Source organism: Cucurbita moschata, unplaced genomic scaffold (assembly GCF_002738365.1).
Source record: "Cucurbita moschata cultivar Rifu unplaced genomic scaffold, Cmos_1.0 Cmo_Scf00052, whole genome shotgun sequence".
In the NCBI taxonomy this organism is placed as follows: Eukaryota; Viridiplantae; Streptophyta; class Magnoliopsida; order Cucurbitales; family Cucurbitaceae; genus Cucurbita; species Cucurbita moschata.
The window spans coordinates 933430-957081 of NW_019268568.1; the positions used below are offsets into that span (position 1 = coordinate 933430).

General features: G+C 33.3%; 2 protein-coding genes across 3 annotated transcripts in view; both read right to left on the reverse strand.

Annotated features, from left to right (window-relative positions):
* LOC111436215 (transcription factor bHLH35-like) overlaps positions 1-1132 on the reverse strand; it is a 2933-nt gene extending 1801 nt beyond the window's left edge. Inside the window, exons 1-2 of the mRNA XM_023073951.1 lie at positions 966-1132; positions 725-890 (exon numbers count right to left, since the gene is read on the reverse strand). Of these exons, the coding sequence (XP_022929719.1) occupies positions 725-890; positions 966-1039 (240 nt within the window). The 5' untranslated portion in view covers positions 1040-1132. The remainder of the gene's footprint in view (positions 1-724; positions 891-965) is intronic.
* Positions 1133-7237: 6105 nt separating this feature from the next.
* Positions 7238-23013, reverse strand: LOC111436208 (DNA ligase 4). Of its 2 annotated transcripts, XM_023073940.1 has the most exons (28): positions 22543-23013; positions 21633-21724; positions 20038-20123; positions 19819-19955; positions 19021-19095; positions 18736-18827; positions 18432-18503; positions 17692-17771; positions 17497-17534; positions 17385-17391; positions 17103-17255; positions 15171-15246; positions 14912-15036; positions 14803-14837; positions 14674-14732; positions 13173-13256; positions 12257-12352; positions 12112-12160; positions 11878-11965; positions 10707-10910; positions 10255-10380; positions 10037-10136; positions 9844-9949; positions 9624-9754; positions 9358-9519; positions 8546-8695; positions 7418-8299; positions 7238-7372 (listed from the first exon to the last, which is right to left on the reverse strand). In XM_023073940.1, exons 1-27 carry the CDS (start codon positions 22873-22875, stop codon positions 7438-7440), a joined length of 3618 nt encoding a protein of 1205 aa, XP_022929708.1. In that variant the 5' UTR covers positions 22876-23013; the 3' UTR covers positions 7238-7372; positions 7418-7437. The 2 variants fall into 2 exon arrangements, with proteins under 2 accessions (XP_022929708.1, XP_022929706.1); XM_023073938.1 differs by having other exon boundaries at positions 7238-8299.
* Between the last annotated feature and the right edge of the window lie 639 nt (positions 23014-23652).

Below are 23652 nucleotides of genomic sequence, written 5' to 3' on the forward strand. Positions count from 1 at the left end.
AAAAAAAAAAAAAAAAAAAAAAAAAAAAAAAAAAAAAAAAAAAAAAAAAAAAAAAAAAAAAAACACATGCGTGTAGGTTTGAACTTACCTTGGCTGAATGATTGTTTGAATAACTTTGTCGTGGAGTCTATAATTTATAATATTTTAATATTTTTTTCTTTAATTATTTGGACAAACAAATAATAATTAAAACCTTTTTATAACAATGATTTAAATCATTTTTTCTTTTGATGAGATGCGATTGTTACTTAAATTTGATTAAAAAAAACAACTAATTTTGAGACAAAATTTCAATATATATATATATATATGTCATAATAAAATTTGAATTTAAATACATTAATTTGTTATTTGTTATATTATCATTATTTTAAGCAGTGTGAAAATTATTAGATTTTTATTACGAATTAATTCTACCTATTCAAATTTTCATGTTATTATTATTATTATTATACGATCTTAATGATTATGTGCTCTTTCAACAACTCACACAATCTTTCCAATATAATATAATATAATATAATATTAGATTTAAAATCTCGTGTTGATTTTAATAAGTTAAATATATATAGAAAGCATTATTTTATTTTATTAAAATCCTCAGGGAAATTATTTCAGTATACGCAGATCCCAATAGATATATTATTTTTATAATTTATACAATTTAAATTACTTTCTTCAGTAAATAATAATAATAATAATAATAAATAATAATTTGACTTACTTTGGTGATATTAGGGACCACAGCTCTGAGAGCCAGAAGCCTGTCGTTCAGCTTCTTCCTCCGATTCCTCTCCGACATGATGTTCTTCGACGCCTCTAACGACGACGGCGTTCCGTCCGGCGAGCTTGAATCGTAAGAACCGTAAAACGCTTCGTCCACTCCCCAACTGAAATTTCCATTTCGTTACGAACATAATTCGCACAGATTTAAAAAACAAAAAAAAAACAGAGAATATCAAAACCTGTCGAACTCTTCCGTCTGCAGAAACATGTTCGTTTCCCAGTAGTACTGATACTCGTCGAGAATGTTCTCCATCGGCGGCGAATTTGGCGGATGGCCGGAGAAGACGGCGGCGATGGAGATTCTGATTGGAGAGGAATTGAGTTGGGTGGGAGAAGTGGGAGAATTTGGGAGGGTTTTATAGGGAAGAAAATTAAATATATTGTTTTTTTTTATTTTTTTTTATTAACCCACGTGGATTGTGGCAGCTAGATGCTTCCCGGAAAGACCGAACCGTCTAAAAGTTCAAGACGGTTTTTTTAGTGTTCGGACCGTGTGAACCGGATCTACTCTGGGTCAACGAGCAATTGCCAGACCGTCATGCCTCTCTCTTCCATAAATGCAATAAATTTAAAATCATTCTTTAAATTATTATATTTTTTTCTCTTGTCTCATTCTCTCGCATTTCCTTTTTGGGTAATTTTCTTTTTAATTCATGTGACAGAATATATAATAATAATTAAAAAACTAACTCGGTCATAATTTTAAATAATATGAATTATTTTATTTTATTTTATTTTATTTAACCTATTTCAGTAATATATATATTAGATATTTTAATAATTCAAATCATTAATTTCTAACTTTTTAAAAACTTCAAAATTATATATCCACTAGGAATTCAGTGAAGGGTATTTACGTCTTTTCGTGCCCTTGCCTTGTCTTCTTCTCGTTTGTGGTTGGTTGGCTGTGCCACGACACGAGATAAACGTTCTCGATTGCTAGTGGTTAATTTCTTTATGAGTTTTCTTTTTAAAAATATATTATTCTTTTTATTAATTATTTTTTTCACAAGAAAAGAAAAATGGACGGTCTACAATAATTGGGATTATCAATTTTTTTTATTTAATTATTTTTTTAAGTACCATGCATCCGTTTATTTGGACAAAACAGGTAAGAATGAGTTTTTTTTCCCTTTTTTTTTTCTTTTTTTTTTTAAATTATATATTTTTCCCCGTTTGAACTGAGTTAAAATTTTAAAAAATAAAAAATACAATTCCATTTGCGTGTTAACTTTTATTTTTGTCAAGTCAACTCGACCAATCTCAAAATAGTTGATCTAAGTTTTGTTTTTTTTGCAACTCAACCAACAACACTCCTAAACTAAGTGTAGTCACAACGAAGTTGATATATGTTCAAAAGAGTAGTAGATACGAGTAGGTATAATCTCGGCTATTATTAATTTATATATTTATTAAAATTAAAAAGAGTTTATAATATTAAAAAAATAAACTTGACTAAATTTATGATTTTTAAAATATTTAATACAAACGTGAAAAAAAAAAATTACAAAAATATATTTTATTTATTTAAGCTAGATTTGCAACTTTGGACGAGTGGACCCAAAAAATAGAGGAGTCCAAAATGTACAATGATTTTTCACCCAAAAGACAAAAAATACTTTATCCTTAAAAAAGTTGAATAATCATTGGGATGGAACATTTCGCCCCCTCCAAGTTGTTAATATAATATTAGCATTTGCTTTAAATAATTTAATTTCGTATGTTTTATTTTATTTAGACTGTTCTGACTTGATTTGATTTGTCACAAAATCTTATACGAATATGACGTTTCATCGTCTTTGATGATTAAGTTAGTGTTGAGTACGAAATGGCATCAAGCTATGTAGGTGGGTAAAGCATATTTTGTGAGAAATTGTAGATTTTGTGTCGATTATGTCTTTGAAGTGTGGATGGATTAGCTCGTTAAAGGTTTTGGGTCAAGCCAGAAGTGACCTTGACATTACCCACTATTCACCTTCGCACGTTGAAGTCATACTTTAACACGTGTATCTTAATAAAGTTGTCTCACGTGAAAGCAAAGAGACAGTGGTCGTACTTGAACCATAGTGTGTAAGTAACCGATACGAGCAACTATTTTTGGGCTTAATTAGTGTAGTTTTGATGATTAAATGACTATATTTGCAATAACCCAACTTAAAAAAAAGTTATTACTTTAAAAAAGTAAAAGGATTAAAATAAATATTCGAAAAGTAAAAAAATATATAATATTTGGGCCCAAGTGGAGTTGGAACGAGTCACACGGGGGGATGGGGCGAGTCAACTCGGCACTACCCGACAAAAATCCTGGAAAGGGAAGATTTTAAATTAGACAAAATCAGGATATTTTAATTTTATTATTTTACTATTTTAAGCAATGTATAAATAATGTTGGAATATCAATTTAATAAATATTGATAGATCCAAAGATTATTATAATTGTGAAACTCCATGAATATTTTTATTTAAAGACAAATGATTTTTTTTTAAAAAAAATTAAATAAATAAATTCAAATTGATTGATTGATTTATTTATTTTTATTGATGTTGAACTATAGGTATACCTATAAAATTATTGATGAAAATTATATATTAAAAATTATTAAAAATTGAAGATAAGTTAAATAAAATTAAACAAATAAATCTCAAGTCAGTGTAATTAATGATATACTTTAATCATATTCCTATCATCAATCCAATAATAAATTATTATTAAATTTATTTTATAAGCATCCCAAATTATTTTATAATTAAATTTACCTAATTTCGAGCTCGATTTTAGATAAATAATTTTCAAAATCTCTATTATACACTAAAATTATATTAAATATTAACACCATTGAACTCCGTTTGAAAAGGTTAAAAAGAGGTCAAATTGGTCAAAATAGATTAAACCGGACTAAAATCTCGAACAAATTAGAAGAAAAAATTATTGTTGGGAGAGAGTCCTACGTTAACTAATTAAGGGTACGATCATGTGTCCATTAAGAATACATTTCTGTTGCGACGAGTGTTTTTGAAAAAACCAAAAGCAAAACTATGGGAGCTTATGTTTAAAGTAGACAATATGATTCTTGACATGATACCGGTGTCACGCCGGATATTGAACATAAATTCTTCGCTCAACTTGAACATAATTTAATATAATTTAATTTAACCGCATGGGTCAAGCACGTGGTCCAGGCCCAGACATGCAACCCAACTCAATTCATTGGGCCTAGGCCCAAAGACTAGGCTCAGGCATGTGGGCAGTCCAAACGCGAAGCCCAACTCAATGCCCATGCACGTGGTCCAGACAGGCAGTTCGCACGCAGTTCTTCCCTCAACCGTTGGTTCACACCTAAGCTACCGGTTTAGCTCTAGTTCAGCTTACTCACCTTCGATTCAGGGTGGTTTAAGACCGGTTTGGTTTAGGCTTTCTTGGGTCAATTTTGGGTATTTTAGGTTAGTTTCTCGTATGTTTTAGCGGTTTAAGAGTTTTCTAACTGTTTACAGTTTTAAGATCAATTCTCGTGCACGAAGTCATGGTCTTATATATTCATAATAAATTTTTTAAAGAATTATGGCAAAAAACAAATAACATGCAAATTTAAATAAGTCAAAGAAGAGAGTAAAACAATGCATCGATCTAACCTATAAGGAATACAGACACCATGAAATGTATCTATCCTAACTTTAGTCTTGATCATCACCATGATGTCATTATTCATGCAAATGTGTCTTGCTTTTACCTGAAGATTAAGCGTAGCACGTGACATGAGTATTTTATGAAATACTCAATAAGTGATCCCACTATTGGGATTAGGACATATGACATGCAATCATGTTTTGGACCTATCATTTCATAAATCATCTTTTCATGACCTTGATCTCAACTTTTAGTTTGGGCAGAATTAAACGTGTAATACTTCTCTACACACGACCCACGCACGTGCATGTGGACTTTTAGGCAAGCTCATATACGTATCCCTGGACCTGGCTCTAGCCTTCTACTAGCGCACACTCATGTGGTGGTTATACTATGGAGAGAAGGGAGTGGGCATATAGTATTGTGGTGTATACAATATCGCATCATAACGTCATGACAAACATAAATGTTGTAAGATACGTGTTTGTACTAATCATAATATAGAAGTATCCCGATGCACATAAATATACAATATGCATGAGATCCCCATAACTTAAAATCATGACATGTATCTGTGATACAATACATATCTTCGTTCATTCCATGTCATTGCATTCATCAATGACATAATGTGTCAACATGACATATCTCATCATAACATAATAAGCAAACTAGCAATCATAAGACATGACACGTGCAAGGGTTATAGGGCACGTTCATAACACCCTGCTAGCCTGGCTCATCGAGACGCCACGCTCTCCAACACATCACATGCAACCGATAGGAGAAGTTACCCATCCTTCAATCGATTTAGCTCATCGTAGTATTATTTTTATGGATGGGCTAAGTACGACCTTCGAGATCACATCACCCAAAGACCGATCCAATGCCTGCACTCAGCACAACACCAATTGGGGGAAGGCATTAAAATAAAACAAAAGGCACTGGTCAGCCGATTTGGCCCATCAATGGAAAGATGCCAAACTGGAGGACACTGGCTCAGAGAAATTGATGTGAATCTGAGTTACAAAAACCGGGTTCGGTTGTTACACGTGTGGTCATGAATTACTTCTTCAAGCATGTATTATATGGACACGTACATTTTTCTTTCCTCCAGCTTCGACTACACATGTGCATGCCTAGGCTGATAATCATGCCTAGAGAATACGATAATGGACTCGTCTTAGTAGGTTCATATACATATGTGTTGACATATGGAGAGAAATACTATGCATCTTAATTATACACCGGAATGAGAGTAAAGCCCATGATAGCCATGAATTTAGGTTTCTACAATCATGTTGAATGTTACATGCGTTTACATTTTTCAATTCCTATAATGAAGTTACTTACTGAGTATTTTTAAACACTCGTTCTTTTTCTTAGCATTTTTTCTAAGAGTCCAAACTCATCGCTAGTAGATATTCCTCTTTAGGCTTTTCCTTTTGAGCTTCTCCTCAATGTTTTTAAAACGTGTCTACCATGAAGAGATTTCTATATTTTGTTCTCCTCCCCAACTGATATGGGATCTCACATCTCTAGTCAGATGAGTGATAACTTCTAATAGAGGCCATAAGAGAGTATTTCTCTCTCTGTCTCGTTATTCAAATTATATGTTTGAACGGTTCCTTTTTGTTGTTTATGCTTGAATTTGTTTGAAAAAACTTTCATAATCATGCATGTATTAATGTATGGTATTAACTTCCATACTTTATCGGTCATTATTTGGGTATATTCGTTTGTATTAATAGATTTATCATTGATATATCATATTATTTGGTGTTGTTACTGGTTCTATCACTCATATATCATATCAATTATTCTATCAGTTATAAAATTTAATTAACAAACCACTCAAAAGTCAATTAATAAAACATTCGAAGGGTCGAAGTCCAGTCGTGAATTTTATATAAAAAATACTCAAACTTAATAATAAAATGATTAAATTAAATTAATAAAAAAAAAACATATAATGCAATAAGAAGAACTAATACATGCAAAAATAATCTCATCAAGCTAGAAGACACTCAAATATAGTATTAATTTCTTTTTCTTTTTTTTTTTAATAAAATTTAACAATTCATGTTTTAAAATTGGATTATTGATGAAAGGTATTAATTACACCACCTATTTAAATATAGGTTTATAAACTGTACCACTTGTCTTGAAATGATAAAACAAAGTGGATAAGGAATGGAACCTAGATGACTCAATTTTATAAAAAAATATGGATAAAATGTTATGGTCCATAGATATTTTTTAAAAAAAATAAAGACAAAACTAATTAAGAAATATCAAAACGACATAAATTAAATTTCTTATTAATAATAATTAAGTTCACACTACTGATATCAAATTAAAATATTTGTGATATATTTTGTTCGATTTTCCTACCAGAAAATAGAAATAAGATTTATTTGTTTACTTCGTGAAAAGAAAACCATCTCTTTGTTTCTAATCTCTTTGTTTCTAAAATAGAGAAAGTAGTTTTCTTACTTTAAAGAGAAAAAAAAAACATTCAAATTTATAAGTAATAAATTTTATTTTATCCACGGAAATCCACACCAAACAAGAAGCATTCTTCCGCCTTGCCTCACTTAATATAAATATACTTTTAAAATTACCCATGAAAAATTAGATTATCTTAAAAATAAATAGAAAAATTTTGCAGAGATCGAAAATGAAATAGGTGGTCAGGATGAGAATGGAAAAATCTCTCTCAGTCTCATAGACATCTCTGCTAATAGATACAATTGAGTTCTATTCGACACAAAACTAGAAGTTTATGGACCAATTGACACAGTTATTAAACGGTCAGAGAACAAATAAACACAAAACACAAATTCCATAATTGAACGACCATTCTATAAACACCATTTTAAGTGTCACCCTAAACTCACCATAAATTATCGTGTTGAAATGGTGACCAGCAGCGATTAAATTACAAAACATGACACCTTATGAATTTTTCTCATACCATCACATAAGAAACATATAAACAAATTAAGTAAAACCCAACACACGTTTTACCAATCCTTAAGCAGTTCACTGGCAACGTCCTTGTAGCTCACTTTCTTCTTAGCTGGTTGCTTCTCCTCAAGAACAGAACTGCTGCTGCTGCTACTTTTAGTTTCACTCATTCCTAGACTTGGAACCATATCTAATAACATGGCCTGAAGAGGATCAGTCATGACTTCAAGCTTTTCGGAATTTTCAGAATTCTTGGATTTGGTGTCAGCAACATCAATTTGTTCAATGGCCTTCCCCTTTTGTTTCCAATCACAGTCTTCTAGCATTTTAAGCTCCTCTGTTTTTGAGTTATCCTTGCATACTGTTCCAACATTTCCTCTCTCCATTTCAGCTTCTTCTGCATTCGTTTTCACATCAGTATAGTCACTGCCGTCCCCCTTGGCTATACGTGCCCGAGTTCTTCGAACTTGCTCCACCCTTGCTTTCCCTTTTTGTGTGTTCTTTGCAGGACTTCCTCTTTTCTTCTTGACAGGTCTCTCGTTTTCCAGCATTCGAAACTCGTTCTTTCCTAAGCTTTCACTGCAGAGTGTTCCAATATTTCCAGTTTCTGCATTTGTCTTTTCGTTAGTATGGTCACTGCTGTCTGATTCAACTTCATTTATTTTTGCAGGCCCCTTGGTTCTTCGGGGCAAAACTCTTCGAACTTGTTCGATACTCGATTTCCCTTTTTGCATGCTACTTGCAGCAGGCCTTCCTCTTTTCTTTCCACCAGATCCCTTAGTTGAATGTGAGAGCATGTGTTGTCCTGAAGCCGATTCATTTCCTCCCAGATCTTTATACTCCTTGGAAGGAGAAGGAATTTGCTGATTGTCTATATTTTCTGAGGCCGATGGTGTTTCAGAGCCTATTCCAGAATTTCTGCGGAAGCAGAGAGAAGAAAAGGCAACAATGTAATAGTAAAGATGGCATTTCAAAACGAAATGACGCATGTATATCTATTAAAGAAAAAAAAAAATCTGAAGATACTAATGTCAATAGAATTAGATTTAGATTCAGATTTCGAGTAAATTTCAAAACTAAATGTATGATTGTGTATAAACTTTTTCCGATTTCATCACTTGAAATGCTCGAAAAGTTATATCAAGTTCTTGTGTTCAAACTTACAACTTTTCGATCGACTTTTTCGTATTGGGATTCAAGCTATATGCATCTTCTTGCAACCTTTGGGCCCTCTCCAAACAGTCTTCCAACCACTGATGTCCAATAATATGAGTCTTGTCCTTCAACATGACATGTTTATCTGCTTCATTGCAACTGCAAAATTATACGGAAAGATCTAGTCGTGGATTCAAGCAAGAAATAAAGCCGTCATCTTTTAAACATAATCCAGTTTTAAAATTGAAATCTGTGAACTAGGCTCAGAAACAAGTTAAGATAGTCATAAGATCAAGGGAGAAAAGCATTGTATCATATATGAAGTCGTAGATCCAAAATATGGATTATTTCAGTAAGTAATGTAAAGATCATCATATTGACTTCACATACCAGAAAACAACTATAAAGGTTCTTTTTTTATTCCCGCCCTCAATCCCTCTCTCAAACGAAACCACACTTTAATTAAGAAAACACTACGAAAATGTATTTTTTATGAGACCTAGTTCTTGCTTAGTACAGTTACACTACAACCGATGATGTCAAAATGCTACAATTGTTGGTGAACAAAGGGGCGCCTGTTATGCCTAGAGTCTCAACCAAGTTTACGTCACTAGAAACTTTCATACATTGAACGAATACGATTATATTGCACAGAATTCCATGATTAACCAAAGTATTTTTCATTATAACACACCATCAGTCATATCTAACATCAGGAGTAAAGGGTATAACATCGAATAATGGCCCACTGGTGCATCACATGACAGCATCTAACAGCATCCTCAAGCAACACACAAAAGAACATTAATGACAGTTGTTACCTTTTCAACACTGCTTCATATTTTACAGGCGGTCCAGGTATACAGAAGACTACAATGTGGGTAGCAGAAACACGATCATCACTGACTTTCCCACCTCTGAAGGAAACTTCAACCTTCAACCTCCTTACTGAAAGCTCCAACAGGGCATCCCAATCAGATTTCCTACAAGAGAACGTTATCATGGAAATCCAACACTGTTATCAATATAATGTCAAAACTCATAACTAAATCAGTTAAATTTGGCAGATTGGATATAGAGAACTTACAAAGATGGTTTTAAAGGATGAAAGTAAATTTGGCACCCAGAAAAAATACACCATTCATGTTTTGGACAATATTTTTCCCTGTAGTAGTCAATAGCTTTCACATCTTCTGATCTACTAACGTTGCTTAATAGCTGACACAAAATGAAGTTAGATGTCCATTGAGAGAAAGAGAGAGAGAGAGTAGGAAAAAAAGACTAGATAAGAACTTTGGTAGGTGTACCTGTTTCAGGTCTGCAAGTTCAAGATCCCAGAAGTACGAGTCAGAAAATTCATCAATTTCCTCCTCCAATTTTTTCTTTGAGTGACCAGAGAGAAAGAGAAAATGCCTAGAAAAGCATGAACTTTGAACATTGTAATATACAATTAACAAGCGGAGGATTTTCCAAAACAACTGATGAATAATGTGGCATTACTTGGGCATTAGAGGTAGTAGTTTCTTCTGGGAACAACATTCCAACACCCAAGAATAATGTATAACATCTCCATGACGTTTGGCAGCCTCATATTTGATGCCTGTTAAATTTCTCCACTAATTAAGTTGCAAAAGCACGTGCATGTGCAAAAAATGAGAGTGACAATTATGTAGAGCTGGATATGTGATAAGCGTTTGAAATCAGAGAGAGACAGAGACCTTTGCTATCAGCTGCAACAGAGTGTGTAACAGAATTATTCAAATTCATAGAGAATGTGCCCCCATTCTCCACTATCAATTTGTGCAAGGAATCGAGAGAATGGGTTGGAGGCACATTAACAATGTCTGCATATGTCAAGGTTCAAAATCAACATATCTTCAAATGCGACAAAAGAAAGCAAGTCTCCGAGCATCTTTAACATCATAAAAGCTCGTTGCCATATTTTACTTCTCACATGTATGCCCTTAAATATTGTCTAAAAAATCACTATGGTCTCAAGTAGTTAGATTATTTCTTTTTGAACGTTGCCAAAATAAAAATTGTCAACATTCCCATCATGCAGCTCTATAGCTGAACGTACGGGCTTTAATACCTATTTAAAAGGCTAATGATTACTGCCACAATTTAACAAAGCGAGATGAATTCAAAACTCATTTAAATTTTAGGATACAAAATAACATATTCGAGAAAATCAAGGAGTCCCCTTTAATGCCTGAAATATCAGTCTGAAGTAAATGAGAAGGAACAACAGAAACACTCTTTTTCCTTCCCTTTCCAGTGGAATTAATGTACTTTCGTTTACTATCTTGCCAGCCACTATTATTTGTGCCCCTTTGTGTGGTACCATTACTTGAATGAACAAGCTCTACAAAAGCTGCAGTAAGGAACATAAATTGAAAAGTAGTTAAAAAAAACTGACAAGAACTGTTCGTGAAAGATTAAAACTAACATTACGTTTAGCCAGCAGGAACATGATTGCTAAGTTTACTAGAGATTGGGCAATTTGCATGGAAGACTTCATCTAAAATGCTAAGTACAATTCAAAGTCAGGTAAGGACATATTTTTGTCCATGCACTGAAAGGTGCATCACCATTTCTTCATCAAGTAAAATCTCTGTTTCCTTACTAAGAGAAAAGAAAGCGCAACTAACAAGAAAAAAAAATTACAAAGACAACAATTTCCGGCCGTGGTAACCAGGCAATTCTGTGTTTACATGTTATGTCAGGAAAAAGTCCTGTACACATACAGAAAGATGTACGACCATTTTTTTTCATCATGCAAAATATCTGTTTACTTAAAAAATTGCAAGTTACAGAACATTTTCAGGTGTAATCACCAGACCTTAATCATATAATATTTGCAAGAGAAGCTTGAGTACAGAATACAAGTGTGTTATTTTAGAGTTTAGTTCAATTAGCCATTTAAGGGAGGCAAGAGGAAAGCTTCATGGTTTTGCAATTATATTTCTCTTGCTCTCAACATTTCTCAACTCCACACTCTTTCTTCATTTTCTCTTTCTTATCCTTTCTGGGTTGACTTTTCACTGCTAAATGGATCTTTCTTATATAAGTATTTTATTTCTCATTTCAGAGCGCGGATCAATTGTCCTCTTCTCTTGTAGCCATCTATTTCTCTTATACCGTCACATTGTTGTTTTCTAAAAAGACTACAGCTATAAATGTAATTTCCCTACAAAAGATAGTGATACCTTGGTAATCTATTGATGAAATGGATAAAGGGAGACAACTGTGATGGTACTACAACTTTAACCGTGGGTTTGTTATCTATCAAGATTGAAGTAAATTTGTTAGAGAGAGCGTTCAAAAATAGTATCTCTTACATTGAACATCAAGACATTCATGCCAAGGTTTGTCATATCGAACACGGTGTATGCGTGGAAATCTTAGGCTATATGGTGCTGCAAAGACCTAGAACAACATAATCAATAAAACCAGGTCATTAAGTAGATATTTAAGGCAACAATTCTATATGATATTAAACATCTCAGTGATTCCTGCAGAATAACAGCAGCTAAATAAGCAGAAGAATTAGCAATTGTAGTCGAAAAACACACCTCAGATTTTATTGTTCGTATATCACTGGTAATGGAAAGTATAATTGACCTGTAAAATCAATGAAAATTGAGGCATAAAAGATTACATTCTGTCTACCATCAAAAGCTTTTTGAGTATGTCAGAAAAATTATTAAGAATGTTAACTTCTCAGGGCTTTCAATCCAAACATCTGGTCGTTCTTTTGAATTATTTGTAACTTGGTAAAAGCTGGGTGCAGTCTTCCTTGGATATTCACTTTTCCTAACAAGAGACAGCAAGTACTTCAAAAGATATATCAAAATATTGTAGCTTAAAAATAATAGATTGACAACGTCTAACAAATTGTGTCCAGCAACAAGCAAGAACCGAAGCTCAATCTATGATTGCAAAGCTTAATCTGGTTTTGAGGCTGAACTCCAAAACGAAGATGAAACCATTTTAACCAATTACAAGCCGTGATCTGAATTTCATAAGAAATATAAATCAGGGTTTTTCTAACTTCAGGATGTTCTTATATTCAGATATTTTGGTCTTATCTAAACTGATTCGATAGCATTATTTTCAATTAACATTTTGCAGATAATCCTTGTTCGACTGAATATTGAGCATTCATATTTAGTTCAGAATCTTCGGATTCTATTCAGAAACTTTACTAAGTCCCCATTGTTCACCAGATCTTTCTTCTCACCAATTTCCCATACACATCATAAATATTTGCAGGCTTGTAGGCACAATCCCTCAGCCCATTCCCATCTCTTCATTTCATTAGCTAGGATTGTTTAGGCATGTGCTCCAATTATTAAAAAGAAAGAAAAAGAAAAAGTGACGTCAGAACTACGAAAGCACCACCCAATTTATTTTTGGATGCACAATATTTTTCTACAGTAATACTACTTGAATTAAAATATCAATTTCTTCCCAATCATATCCATAAGAACTATTATGAAATATCAATTTAATGTGAAACACATAGAAGAGGTTAAAATGAAAGATCACATGGGAACCCTACAAACTTAGGGTGATTAGGACCTATTAACTCAGGCAGCATACTTTGGTTATCAGAACAGTTCCTAATTCATACCGAAAATAAGGCTTCAGTTTATTTACAACAGAATCTAACTCCTCATCAGTAAGTCCAGTTCCTACTCTGCAGAAGGAAATAAACCTGCAATTTAAAGAACCCATTATTCAGCACCACGTTCTAATGTACTTATTTTAAACATAAAGATATTTTGAAACATGTAGTAGAATGGTTAACTCGAACTGAGTAATGATCATTGCCTTTTCCATCCTTTGGCATTATCTTAAGTAAACAACAAATTATATTACAAATAATTTCATATTAAAATAATTGTAGTGTCTGGAAGTTCTACTTAAAAGACACATCAATAATTTTTGTCTAGCTGTTACTTATATCTAGATATTTAATTCATTTTGATGGCACTTCAAAGAATCCATTTGCTTTAATTTTGGAATCCAAAAGCCTTTTTTTCTTTCCATTTGATGAAAACCTGTATTATATTAACGAGAGAAACAGTTGCAGTCCAAGAACTGGGGGAAGGAGGGAACCCCCACCTAAACAAAATAAATACTAATGAAGAGTCTTCCAATTGCTTATAACCATGGAAAGATTGTAGTCACAACAGAACTTCCTATGATTAAGATGCCACCAAGAAGAGGTGCGCTGTACATTCCAACGGAAAAAAATCAAAAGTAGAGGACTTATCTTTGAAGGGGAGAAGATTCCATACCAACCAAATATTGCAAACGAGAGCTCTAGCAGCAAAATTACACAGAAATTTAGCTCTCTTGGGTAAATTCCAGCCCGTAACCGACTATCAGTTTTCTTGGGCAAGCAACAACAGAAATAAAGAATATTCATCAGGAAAGACCAACTTCAAGCAGAGTGGATAAATGTGTGATGAATGGACTCATTGCTCTCTAAACAAAGATTGCAAACAGAGGGGGAGAGAGCCCAATTTGGAGCATCCTGGGTATTTAAAATTCTGTGAGCCACAGACCACAAGAAGACCTTGACTTTCTTTGGTTTTCTGAAATTCCAAATAGTGGAAATAAGGGGAGATTGAAAAGATGAGGTCGAATCCAATAGCTTCAAAAAGGCTGATCTGGTGGAAAACACTCCACCTCCAAGAAGGCTGATCTGAGCTCTTCCTTGGTTCAATTCCTCTAAGTACCGGTATATGCTTCAATGGCCTATCTCCTGAAAATTCCTCTATGAGTCTATCATTAGTCTAACTTTTGCAACTATCTTTCCATATCCTGAGTTATAGTTGCCTTATATTAGTCTGTCAAGAGGTAAAGTTGACCTGATCTTGTACATTGCTCCTCAGATTATATACATATATCTTCTTATTTTTTATTTTTTATTTTATGAGAACCAAGAGAGTACAATATATCATACTACAGAAGTTTGTTCATTCCTATGCAACAAACGAATAATAAAGTTTTAAATGTCAGATAGAGATATTAATGCAATTACTCCTCGGTCGTTGTTTCTAGATTTCAAAAGAATAATAACACAACACTTTTGTAGCTACAAGCTATTGACATGAGAATCTTACCGTCTGGGATATGCATTTGAGGGTGGACGCTCAGCAAGACCCATTAAAAATTGAGCGACCTTCATGAATTATATGTTAGACTTGATCTTCCAAGAAAATGCATCGCACTTATTATCTAGAAAAGCTAACCTCCCCACCCCGCCGTCCAGAGCCGTAGTAACCTCCTATTATCGATTAACAAATATTAAGATAAAGATGAATTATATCCAAACAGACTGAAAAGCAAAAAACTTCAGACCTATGATGAGGGCATCCAAGTCAGATCCTGCATGAATGTAGTCAGGCTTTAATTTTAACCACTTCCCACTCCGATCACCAGGTTCCCATTTAGAACTCAGGTCCTTAATAACAATACCTTCATCTCTGAGGAAGAATGTCCAATAATAATCTTTTGTTCTCAGAAAATTAACAAATATAAAAGAACTTGGAAGACAGTAGACTTAATAATATTCAACCATTATGTAGTAAATTATTTGTAGCGGCTGCAAAAAAGATACCTATTTTCAATGGTACTCTTAAAGAACCTTTCCACGTCATCAACATTATAAGCTCTGATTGACCAAGAAGGATCCCCTGCATGACAGCCCAGGTATGATGCATCATCTACACAGACCTACTCCCTTTAAATTATCGCACAGGCCTTATAATATGTCTAAAAGTAGAGTTCTTAAACATTTATATGAAAGAATTAGGAACCCACATGAAAAAAATAGTTCATAATCAATTACATCCAGATTATGTGTATAACTATCCTCACAAGTCAAGGGGAGATGTAACTTCTTTATCTATACCAGTGTTTCTCCTAGGCCCTCTGTTAACCCATCCAGTCATCATTTTCCTTATTTGCTCCTATTCACCCCCTATTACTTGACCTACTTTATCCAGCAACAACCCCCAGCATGTCCAATACCAAAAGATTCTACAACACCGAATCTCAAACAAAGTAAAGAGTTTCCTATTGCTCTTCACAAAGGTAAACAGGTACACCTATCCTTTTCCGTTATTTCCTCTTTTGTGTTCTATAACCATTACTAATTTTCTACATGCTCTGTTGGTGTATCTCTTGATTCTATCTCTATTCCTAAGAGTATTAATGAAGCCTTGCCTCATTCTAATTGGTATGATGCAATGGTAAGGTGAATGTCTCAGATAATGATTATGCTCGGATTTTGTATCTTTTCCAAAATGAAAGATGACTATTCAATGTAGATGGGTGTTTTGCAATCAAGGTCCACCCTCATGAATCAGTTGCTCAATTGATAGCAGAATTGTTGCTAACGGCCTTCCTCAGGCATATGGAATCCATTCTGCCGATAGCTTTTCTCTTGTTGCTAAATTTCCTTCCATCAGGTTGTTTTTTTCCTTGATTGCTGCCCAGCTTTGGCTTTTGCATCAGCTCAATCTTAAGAATGTGAGCTTCAAGATTAATTTTTATGGAGTTAGTTGCTTAAGGGGAGAATGGGAAAGTTTTCTTGTCAATGCAAACCTAATTGATTAAACGAAATTCATGAGCGTTGTTTGGAAAATTTGGCTAAGTACTATGAAATGAAGAAGAGTAAGTAGAATCACTCCATTTTCAACCGAAAGCCTTGGGGTGGTATTAGTCTACTAGTGATATACATTGATAATCATGATATAATATAACTATTACTAAGGACGCTATATCAAGTATTTGATCATCTTCATCACTTGGGAATGTTAAATACTTGGTAAAAAGTTTGTCACGGAGGAATTTTGTGTTTAACCAATATCTAAGACAAGAAAATTGGAGGCTAGTCGACACAGTGCTACCACTTAATTAGTAACTGGTGAATTGTTTAGAAAACCTGAGAGGTAAAGAAAGATGTATTGGAAAGTTGAATATTCTAACCATTACATGCCTATACATTACTGATTTAGTGTAAGCATTGTAAGTCAGCGGTCAGCATATTTTCACCTATCTTCGCCTACTTAGATCATTGGAGGAGATGGTTAAGAAAGAAAATCATAAGAAGTATTGCCATTTATTTATACAAAATCTCACTGCCACATGAATGAAACTTGACCATCTTTCAGAGACTCAGAATAGTCATATAACGTGTAATATATATTTAACGTAAACTTGCCTATGATAAAATCTTGCGAACAGAGTCATGTTGTGTGATGAATGCTATGGCCAAAGAGATAAAAAATAAAAGAATGAAACCCTAAGTAGACAAGATTAATTACCGAATACACATGAATTGAATTGAACATATAAGATGAGATACAAACACCGCCGGTCAAGTCCAACAGTGTATGTTGTAAGATGAATAAAATAAAGAAAATAGAATAATAAGATAATAAAAAACAAGCCCCATGAAACCAATTTAATTATTTACCAGACATAGATTTCTTTCAACATATTAGACAGAACAAAAATAAGGGCATCAAATTGATGAGTCTTTTACCAGCACAGTCACTATTAAGACCACCATTAGGTACTAAGATTTCCAATTGACCCTTCACAGGCTTGACAACATCTCTGAGAAGCTCGTGCCTTTCTTTCAAACTCCTGTGAATAACACTAGTATCTCCAACATAAAGAACATCAAACGCGACATCTGTTCATTCTTGTTAAGATATAAGAATCATAACTTCAATTATTGTGATATAAATTCATAAACATATTTTGTCGACCATTGAACTGAACCTTAAAATTTGGTACAGTCCGAAAGGAAATAAAAGGATACAGCATAACTGCACAATGGGAGGGGAAAGACAACAAATACCACAAGTCAAAATACTATCTAGCAGGAATAGTTCACAAGAAAGCGTATAATATCGTAAAGGAACTAGGAAAACCTGACGATTGCTGTCAAATCCATCCTTTGCTGCCCTTGCTGCAATTGAGGTGAAAGGAGTGTGCATATATAAGCAAAAATATATATGGTCGATTTCCAGTTTTATTTATGCAGATTTCAATCCTTAATTTAAATTTAGATTGTGTGATTGTCAACTTGTCACAAAATAGAAGCTAAAAAATCTAAGCTAGACTACCTATTTCCTGGTTTGAGCCAAACTCTGCAAAACGGTTTAAAGATTTATCCCACACCAACATTTCACCATCAAGTATACACCTACAAATATTCCAAGGGAAAAGTTACTATTCTACAAATTCATAATGAACTTTAAAATGCAGCATAAAATACTCTTACGAGAAAAAAAATATATGCATATATGCAGCATAAAATACAGTAACCTCTTTCGTCTTTCCAATTTAAAGAAAGTAAGTAGTCCGCTAGAAGATCAGCATTAGGAGTGCAAACACATGATTACACATGCATCATTTTTTTAAAATAAAAAACTTATACAAGAAGTTAGATGTCATGTTAATAAAAATGTCAGAGCCTTTTTGTGTCCCACTCATTTGGATGGAAAGAAAGTAGAGAATTTTTCACAATAAAGAGAAATATATAGATAACTTAAAGAGGCCTTGTCCACAAGTGCTTTTCAAAAGAACTTTTTAGTACCCATACTGTTTTGTTTAATTAATCTCAGATTGGAAACCCTCATTTAATAACTGATGGTAGTTTCCTCTACCATAGCCTCTAGTTCTTTCTTTTTTTCCTTCCTTTTTTTTTTTTCCCCTTTTCTTTTCTTCTTTTTTTATTTTATTTTATTATTACTATTTTTTTTTTTTTCTGTCTTTTCATCATTGTGAATATGAGGTCTCACAAACAACTCACGCTACTTCAAGAATGTAGGAAAACAAACAACTCCCAAGTACTAGAATATACCTAGTGGCAAGAACATTTTGAACAATAACATCAGACATTCCATGTCCATATTCTGAGTGATCGAGAAAGTTCCTGAAGATGAGCAATAAAGAAAGAAATCATAAATAATTAAAACAAGAACAATGCAAATAAAGTAGCAATTGTTCCACATTAGTCATACTAAAGGACCATAGATGTAATCATGTAGACCAACCAATAATGCCGTTTTTTATTTTTTAATTTCCTTGCACAGCTAGTTGAAATGGAAGCATAATTTGTATGAGATTCATGAATGGTTTCTCATAAATGAACTATACGCATTCACCTTGAAAAGTAGTGTATTTCAGTTCCATTCTTATGAATTTGAATACGGTCACCATCAAACTTGCATTCGACTACAACTTCCTTCCCATGAAGCTGAAGAGCCAGAGCGAAAGGTATATAAGGTGAGCATACAACATAAAATTTCTAAGTAAACTTGATATGTGCATGATATAGAAAAAGAAAATCATCAATAACTCTCGACAATTTGAAGATTTTAAGTAACAGCTTAAGCTACGAACAAACTCAGAAGACAAATAATATAGCAATAGTTTCAGTTACACAAAACCTTTTTCCATGCAGCATTTGCATTGGACACTCTTGAAGCCAACTGAGGTCGTACAGCTTTACCAACTTCAATGTCCTTCAAAATCACAGTAAAAGAAGTCAGAGGTCTTTTCAATTTCTTCACCAATTGACAAAAAAGATATCAATCTCTCTCCCACTTTCAATTCATCCTCACGACTCTCTTATTGTTCATTAATCACTTCCTTCTTTTCTCATCATTTCATGCTTCTCTCATTCACACATTAAGGAAGTCATCTGCCATGTCACATTGTTAGCATGATTGATAATTTTCATCAACCTTCCTATTTGTTTTTACTGCATTGAGAATAAATCTTTTGAAGTTCCATTAAATAAAAAACAATGAACTATGTGTAAGGACGCTTTAGTTTGAACATGTTCACACAAAGACATTTATTACACTGGATAAATGCTTATCCGTGGATACATACTGAATAGGCGAATGCTAGATGCATACCAAATACTTGTGGACGCGTAAGAAACTCCAATCAGTTAAATGAAAAGTTAAAACTTTTTAAACAGGGAAAATCTAGAAACTCCAGTCAGTTAAATGCTACAGAGAAAATCTAGAAAAGTTATTTTTTCTTTTCTTTCGCCTGGTAAGAAACAAGTTAAATGAAAGGTAAAACCTGTCAAGTTTAGAGCATAAGAGAAACTCCAATCAGAAAGCCAAAAAGATCAATAAAAACACAGCTCAATTGACAAAAATCAAAGATAGAAATAACCAAGGGAAACCTATGTTAAAGTAAGACAAAGATTTAGCTCCGCATCTTGAACAGACCTGACGCTTATGCCTTTGTCTACGATCCCTTAGTTTTTCACAAACCAATTTTAAGTCACAAGTGACATTGAATAAGTCTTCTGCATCTGGATGAAACTCATGAAAAATGCTTTTTTCACTGACTCCCAGTTTCAGATCTACAAGATATACAAAATTTAAAATAATATATAGCTTGGATGAAAATTTCATATTTGTAGAAAAAATAAATACATTTAGAACCTTTGAGGATTATCATGACAATCCATTTCATTTCCTGTGCATTTGTCTTCTGTATAAGAGTAGACAGAACTGCGGTTTTCTCTGCTCTGTTTTTAAAACCATCACATACAACAGAGAAATGCAAAGTAAAAACATATTTAGATGGAGACACGGTGTAATGAGATTATGCCAAAACTCGACACTCAGATAGCACAATACATTTTCTTCAGCCATGAGAAAATCTAAAAACAAGACAAATTACATGAGCTTCATATTGTTGCAGAAAAATATGAAAAATAAAATGTCAAACTAACACTTCAATCCTAAGAAGCATGGATACAGATACAAGACATTGATATGACACGACATGGACAGGACAACATGTCATCTTTTTTAAATCTAGGACACGAACACAAAAAGGACACGTTTATTAATATATATTTTTAAACTATATATCATTTTTATTTTTATACAAAAAGGAAAATCAAAGTCAATTGATTCATGCATTTATATGCTTAAAAATTAGTTTAATATATTTCGCTCTTAAAGTTTATTATTTTTGTCATATATATGACTATTTAGTATCTTAAACAAGTGTTTAATGAATGTATAATAAATGTTGGATCTACTTTGACTTTGTACAACTAGTGTCTAGCACATCTATTGCACTAACAAGTGTCTGCGTGTTCACCCAAGTGTTGGACACAAACACATTAACCAAACTAATTTCAGTATGTTACAATTTGCTTCTAGTCCTTGGGAAACTTATAAAAAGTTACCAGTCTACTTGAACTTAATGGGCCGATCTATCAACGATTATTAATGTAATCTCCCGTTGTAAACAACAACGAAAAATTAATGTGTTTGATTAGTGACTTGCGGGATCTCAATTTGAACAATCATTCAAAATGTGTTTGATAGTATATTTATAAACCATAAAACTAGTTGTAGTTACAAATTAAATATTAGGTTGAAAATAAATTATTATTAACTAACTTATGAACATGTTTTACACTACAAATTTTGTATAAATTATTATTTAACATACAATTTATAATAGATTATCTTATTTTTGGGGAAAATATTTTTCTTGTTCCAGAAATGACTCAATAATGGGTAAATATAATACAAGAGATCCCAACCAAGGAATACTAACTATAAAAAGGATGTGAGATTCATAGACATTTCATATATCAACAGTTCATCAAAGAAACAATGCTCTCGCCCAACTGCAGTTATATTTACAAAAGCTCTACAAAGCACATGATTTAAAGTACTAAAAACTAAGGTGTGCTTAATCGATATGTATAATCCAGCTTGAGCTATTGAGTGCAATCCACCAACTCTCAGCGCCCTTCACTTTCGTTTTATTTTCTCCCATCTCCAATTTATTTTTCCAACTCACCTATCTCTCTTGATTCCTATTGTCTTCTCCCTGTGTTCTTCCCTTTCCTCGTTACTTCTGTTATGTTGTATATTCTTGTTCCTTCAGTAATTTTTAATTGTTCATGTTTGAAGTCATTTCATACAAGTGTGGCCACTTATAGAAGCCATTTTCTCTTCCTTTGTCTAAGATTAGCATTGACATATATGTAAGATCAAGTATTAGGTTTAACCTGTTTTCACTTAAAGCCAAACGGTCCAGTAAATCATTCAACTCTTTAATTAATAGACCACCAGGGGTCATTCCTTGCCTGCGCTGCAAAACCTATAGCAGCAAGAAAAAGAAGATAATAAATCGATTCACAAGTAAATCACAAAAATTTAGGCCATATCATTCATTTAAGACCTCTAGTTCACCAAATTTCAAGATACAAATGTATGCTCATTATGACTCAACAATCAGCCATTTTTAAGCATATATGCTCATTATGATTCAACAGTCGACTATTTTTAAATAATTCTGAAATTTCTTCGACACATACAACTGATATTACATCAAGTTAAAGACAGAAAAGAAAGACTAAAAAAGTTAAACTAATGTAATCATCCATCTGAAGTTTAGGAATCAAAGATTACAAGAGTAAATAGACAGATATGCTAAATCGTTCCTGACAACTAACTTCCTATCTAGCAATTAATAAACTTTGACACTAACTATTGACAATTATAATTTATAAAAAGACATTAAAAAGGTATTTGTAAAATTACGAAGTATTCCGACAGTCAACAAGTTAAAATAGAAAAAATGTCTGGAGCATCCGAATCTTGTGGAAATATCTAGAATCATATGTGAGGTTTCAAAGCTGTCTGGAAAGCAGCAGCATTGAAGAAGCATTCTTGGTAATATTTTGGAAATTTGTTGAAACAAACCCAAAAACCAAAATCTTATACGTAAATGACTGTTTTTCAAAAACATTGTGCTGCATTTCCTCCATTTCCAATTCAGAAGTTAAGAATTGTCTAAAGTTATTGACATTTTGAAACAAAATTCAAGACATTAACTGGAACGTAGTCACATAAAGCACAGAAATCGGCCAATAATTTGACTTCTAAGAACGAAAAGAAAGAACAAGGAAGACTCACCTCAGCCGCAACAAGAGCGAAATTACCGACATTAGCACCAGTCTTAGCACCACCTTTGCGCCAGTTGATAAGACGAAGAGCGTCCTCAGACTCTCTAGACATGCCAAGAGCGTCAATAAGGCAAGTGGCGAGTACAGACTCCTTGAGGCCATAGGTGCCGCGCTCTCGATCAAGGCTGGGCAGAATCAAGCGGATGGCAGAAAAATAGTCAGCAGGACTGCAGAAGGTGTCGATAAACTTACGAAACTTGGAACGCTTCTTGGCGGAAGACTTGCTTCGCTGAATCCAATCAAACAGACTTGAAAGCACGCTGAACTTGATCAGTTCCGTCATGGGCAGAGAAGTTGTTCGTCTTCGCGGTTTGAGATTCTTCCCAGTGTTGGGAGTTGGAATTAGTCGCTCGGAGGTGGGAAGTCAGACGGTTCATGAATCATTTGCGTGACTTGCCAGGGAAGATTCGCATGGCTACAATAGTTTCTTTTTCTTTCTTTTCCTTCTAATAAATTCAAAATTTTTAGAACATAATTAATCAATTATATATAAATTTTAATTTTATATTTAATAAAATGTATACTAAAATTTACAAACAGCTCTTCATTGTCCAACTCTAAAAAAAATGAAAGTTGACTTCAATCCAAAGTTTCACAATGGGCCTAAATTACTATTTGGACTATATCGAGTTATATCGAGTCAACTCAACGGACTATATCATGTCAACTCAACGAACAATATCGAGTCAACTCACCTTTCGACTTTGGACTCATCCCATATGATCAAGGAGAATGGGCCTAAATTCCTAATTTACTATTCCGACTATATCATGTCAACTCAACGAACTATGTCAAGTCGGTTCTCTCGAGGCACACGAACAACGTAAGAAGGAGGAGGAAGAAGAAGGAAACACTCGATCAAGCACTTCAAACCAAAGCATCAATCAAAGGTGAAAAGTACTCTACTCTTAAAATTTTCAAGGTAGAGGTCTTGGTTGTAAATGTTGAATCATTGGTCGTGAATGTTGAAATATGATTCAAAATAATTGAGATATGGTTCAAAGTATTAGGATGTTTGGAATTTTTTTTTTTTTTTTTTTTTTTTTTTTTTTCTTGATGT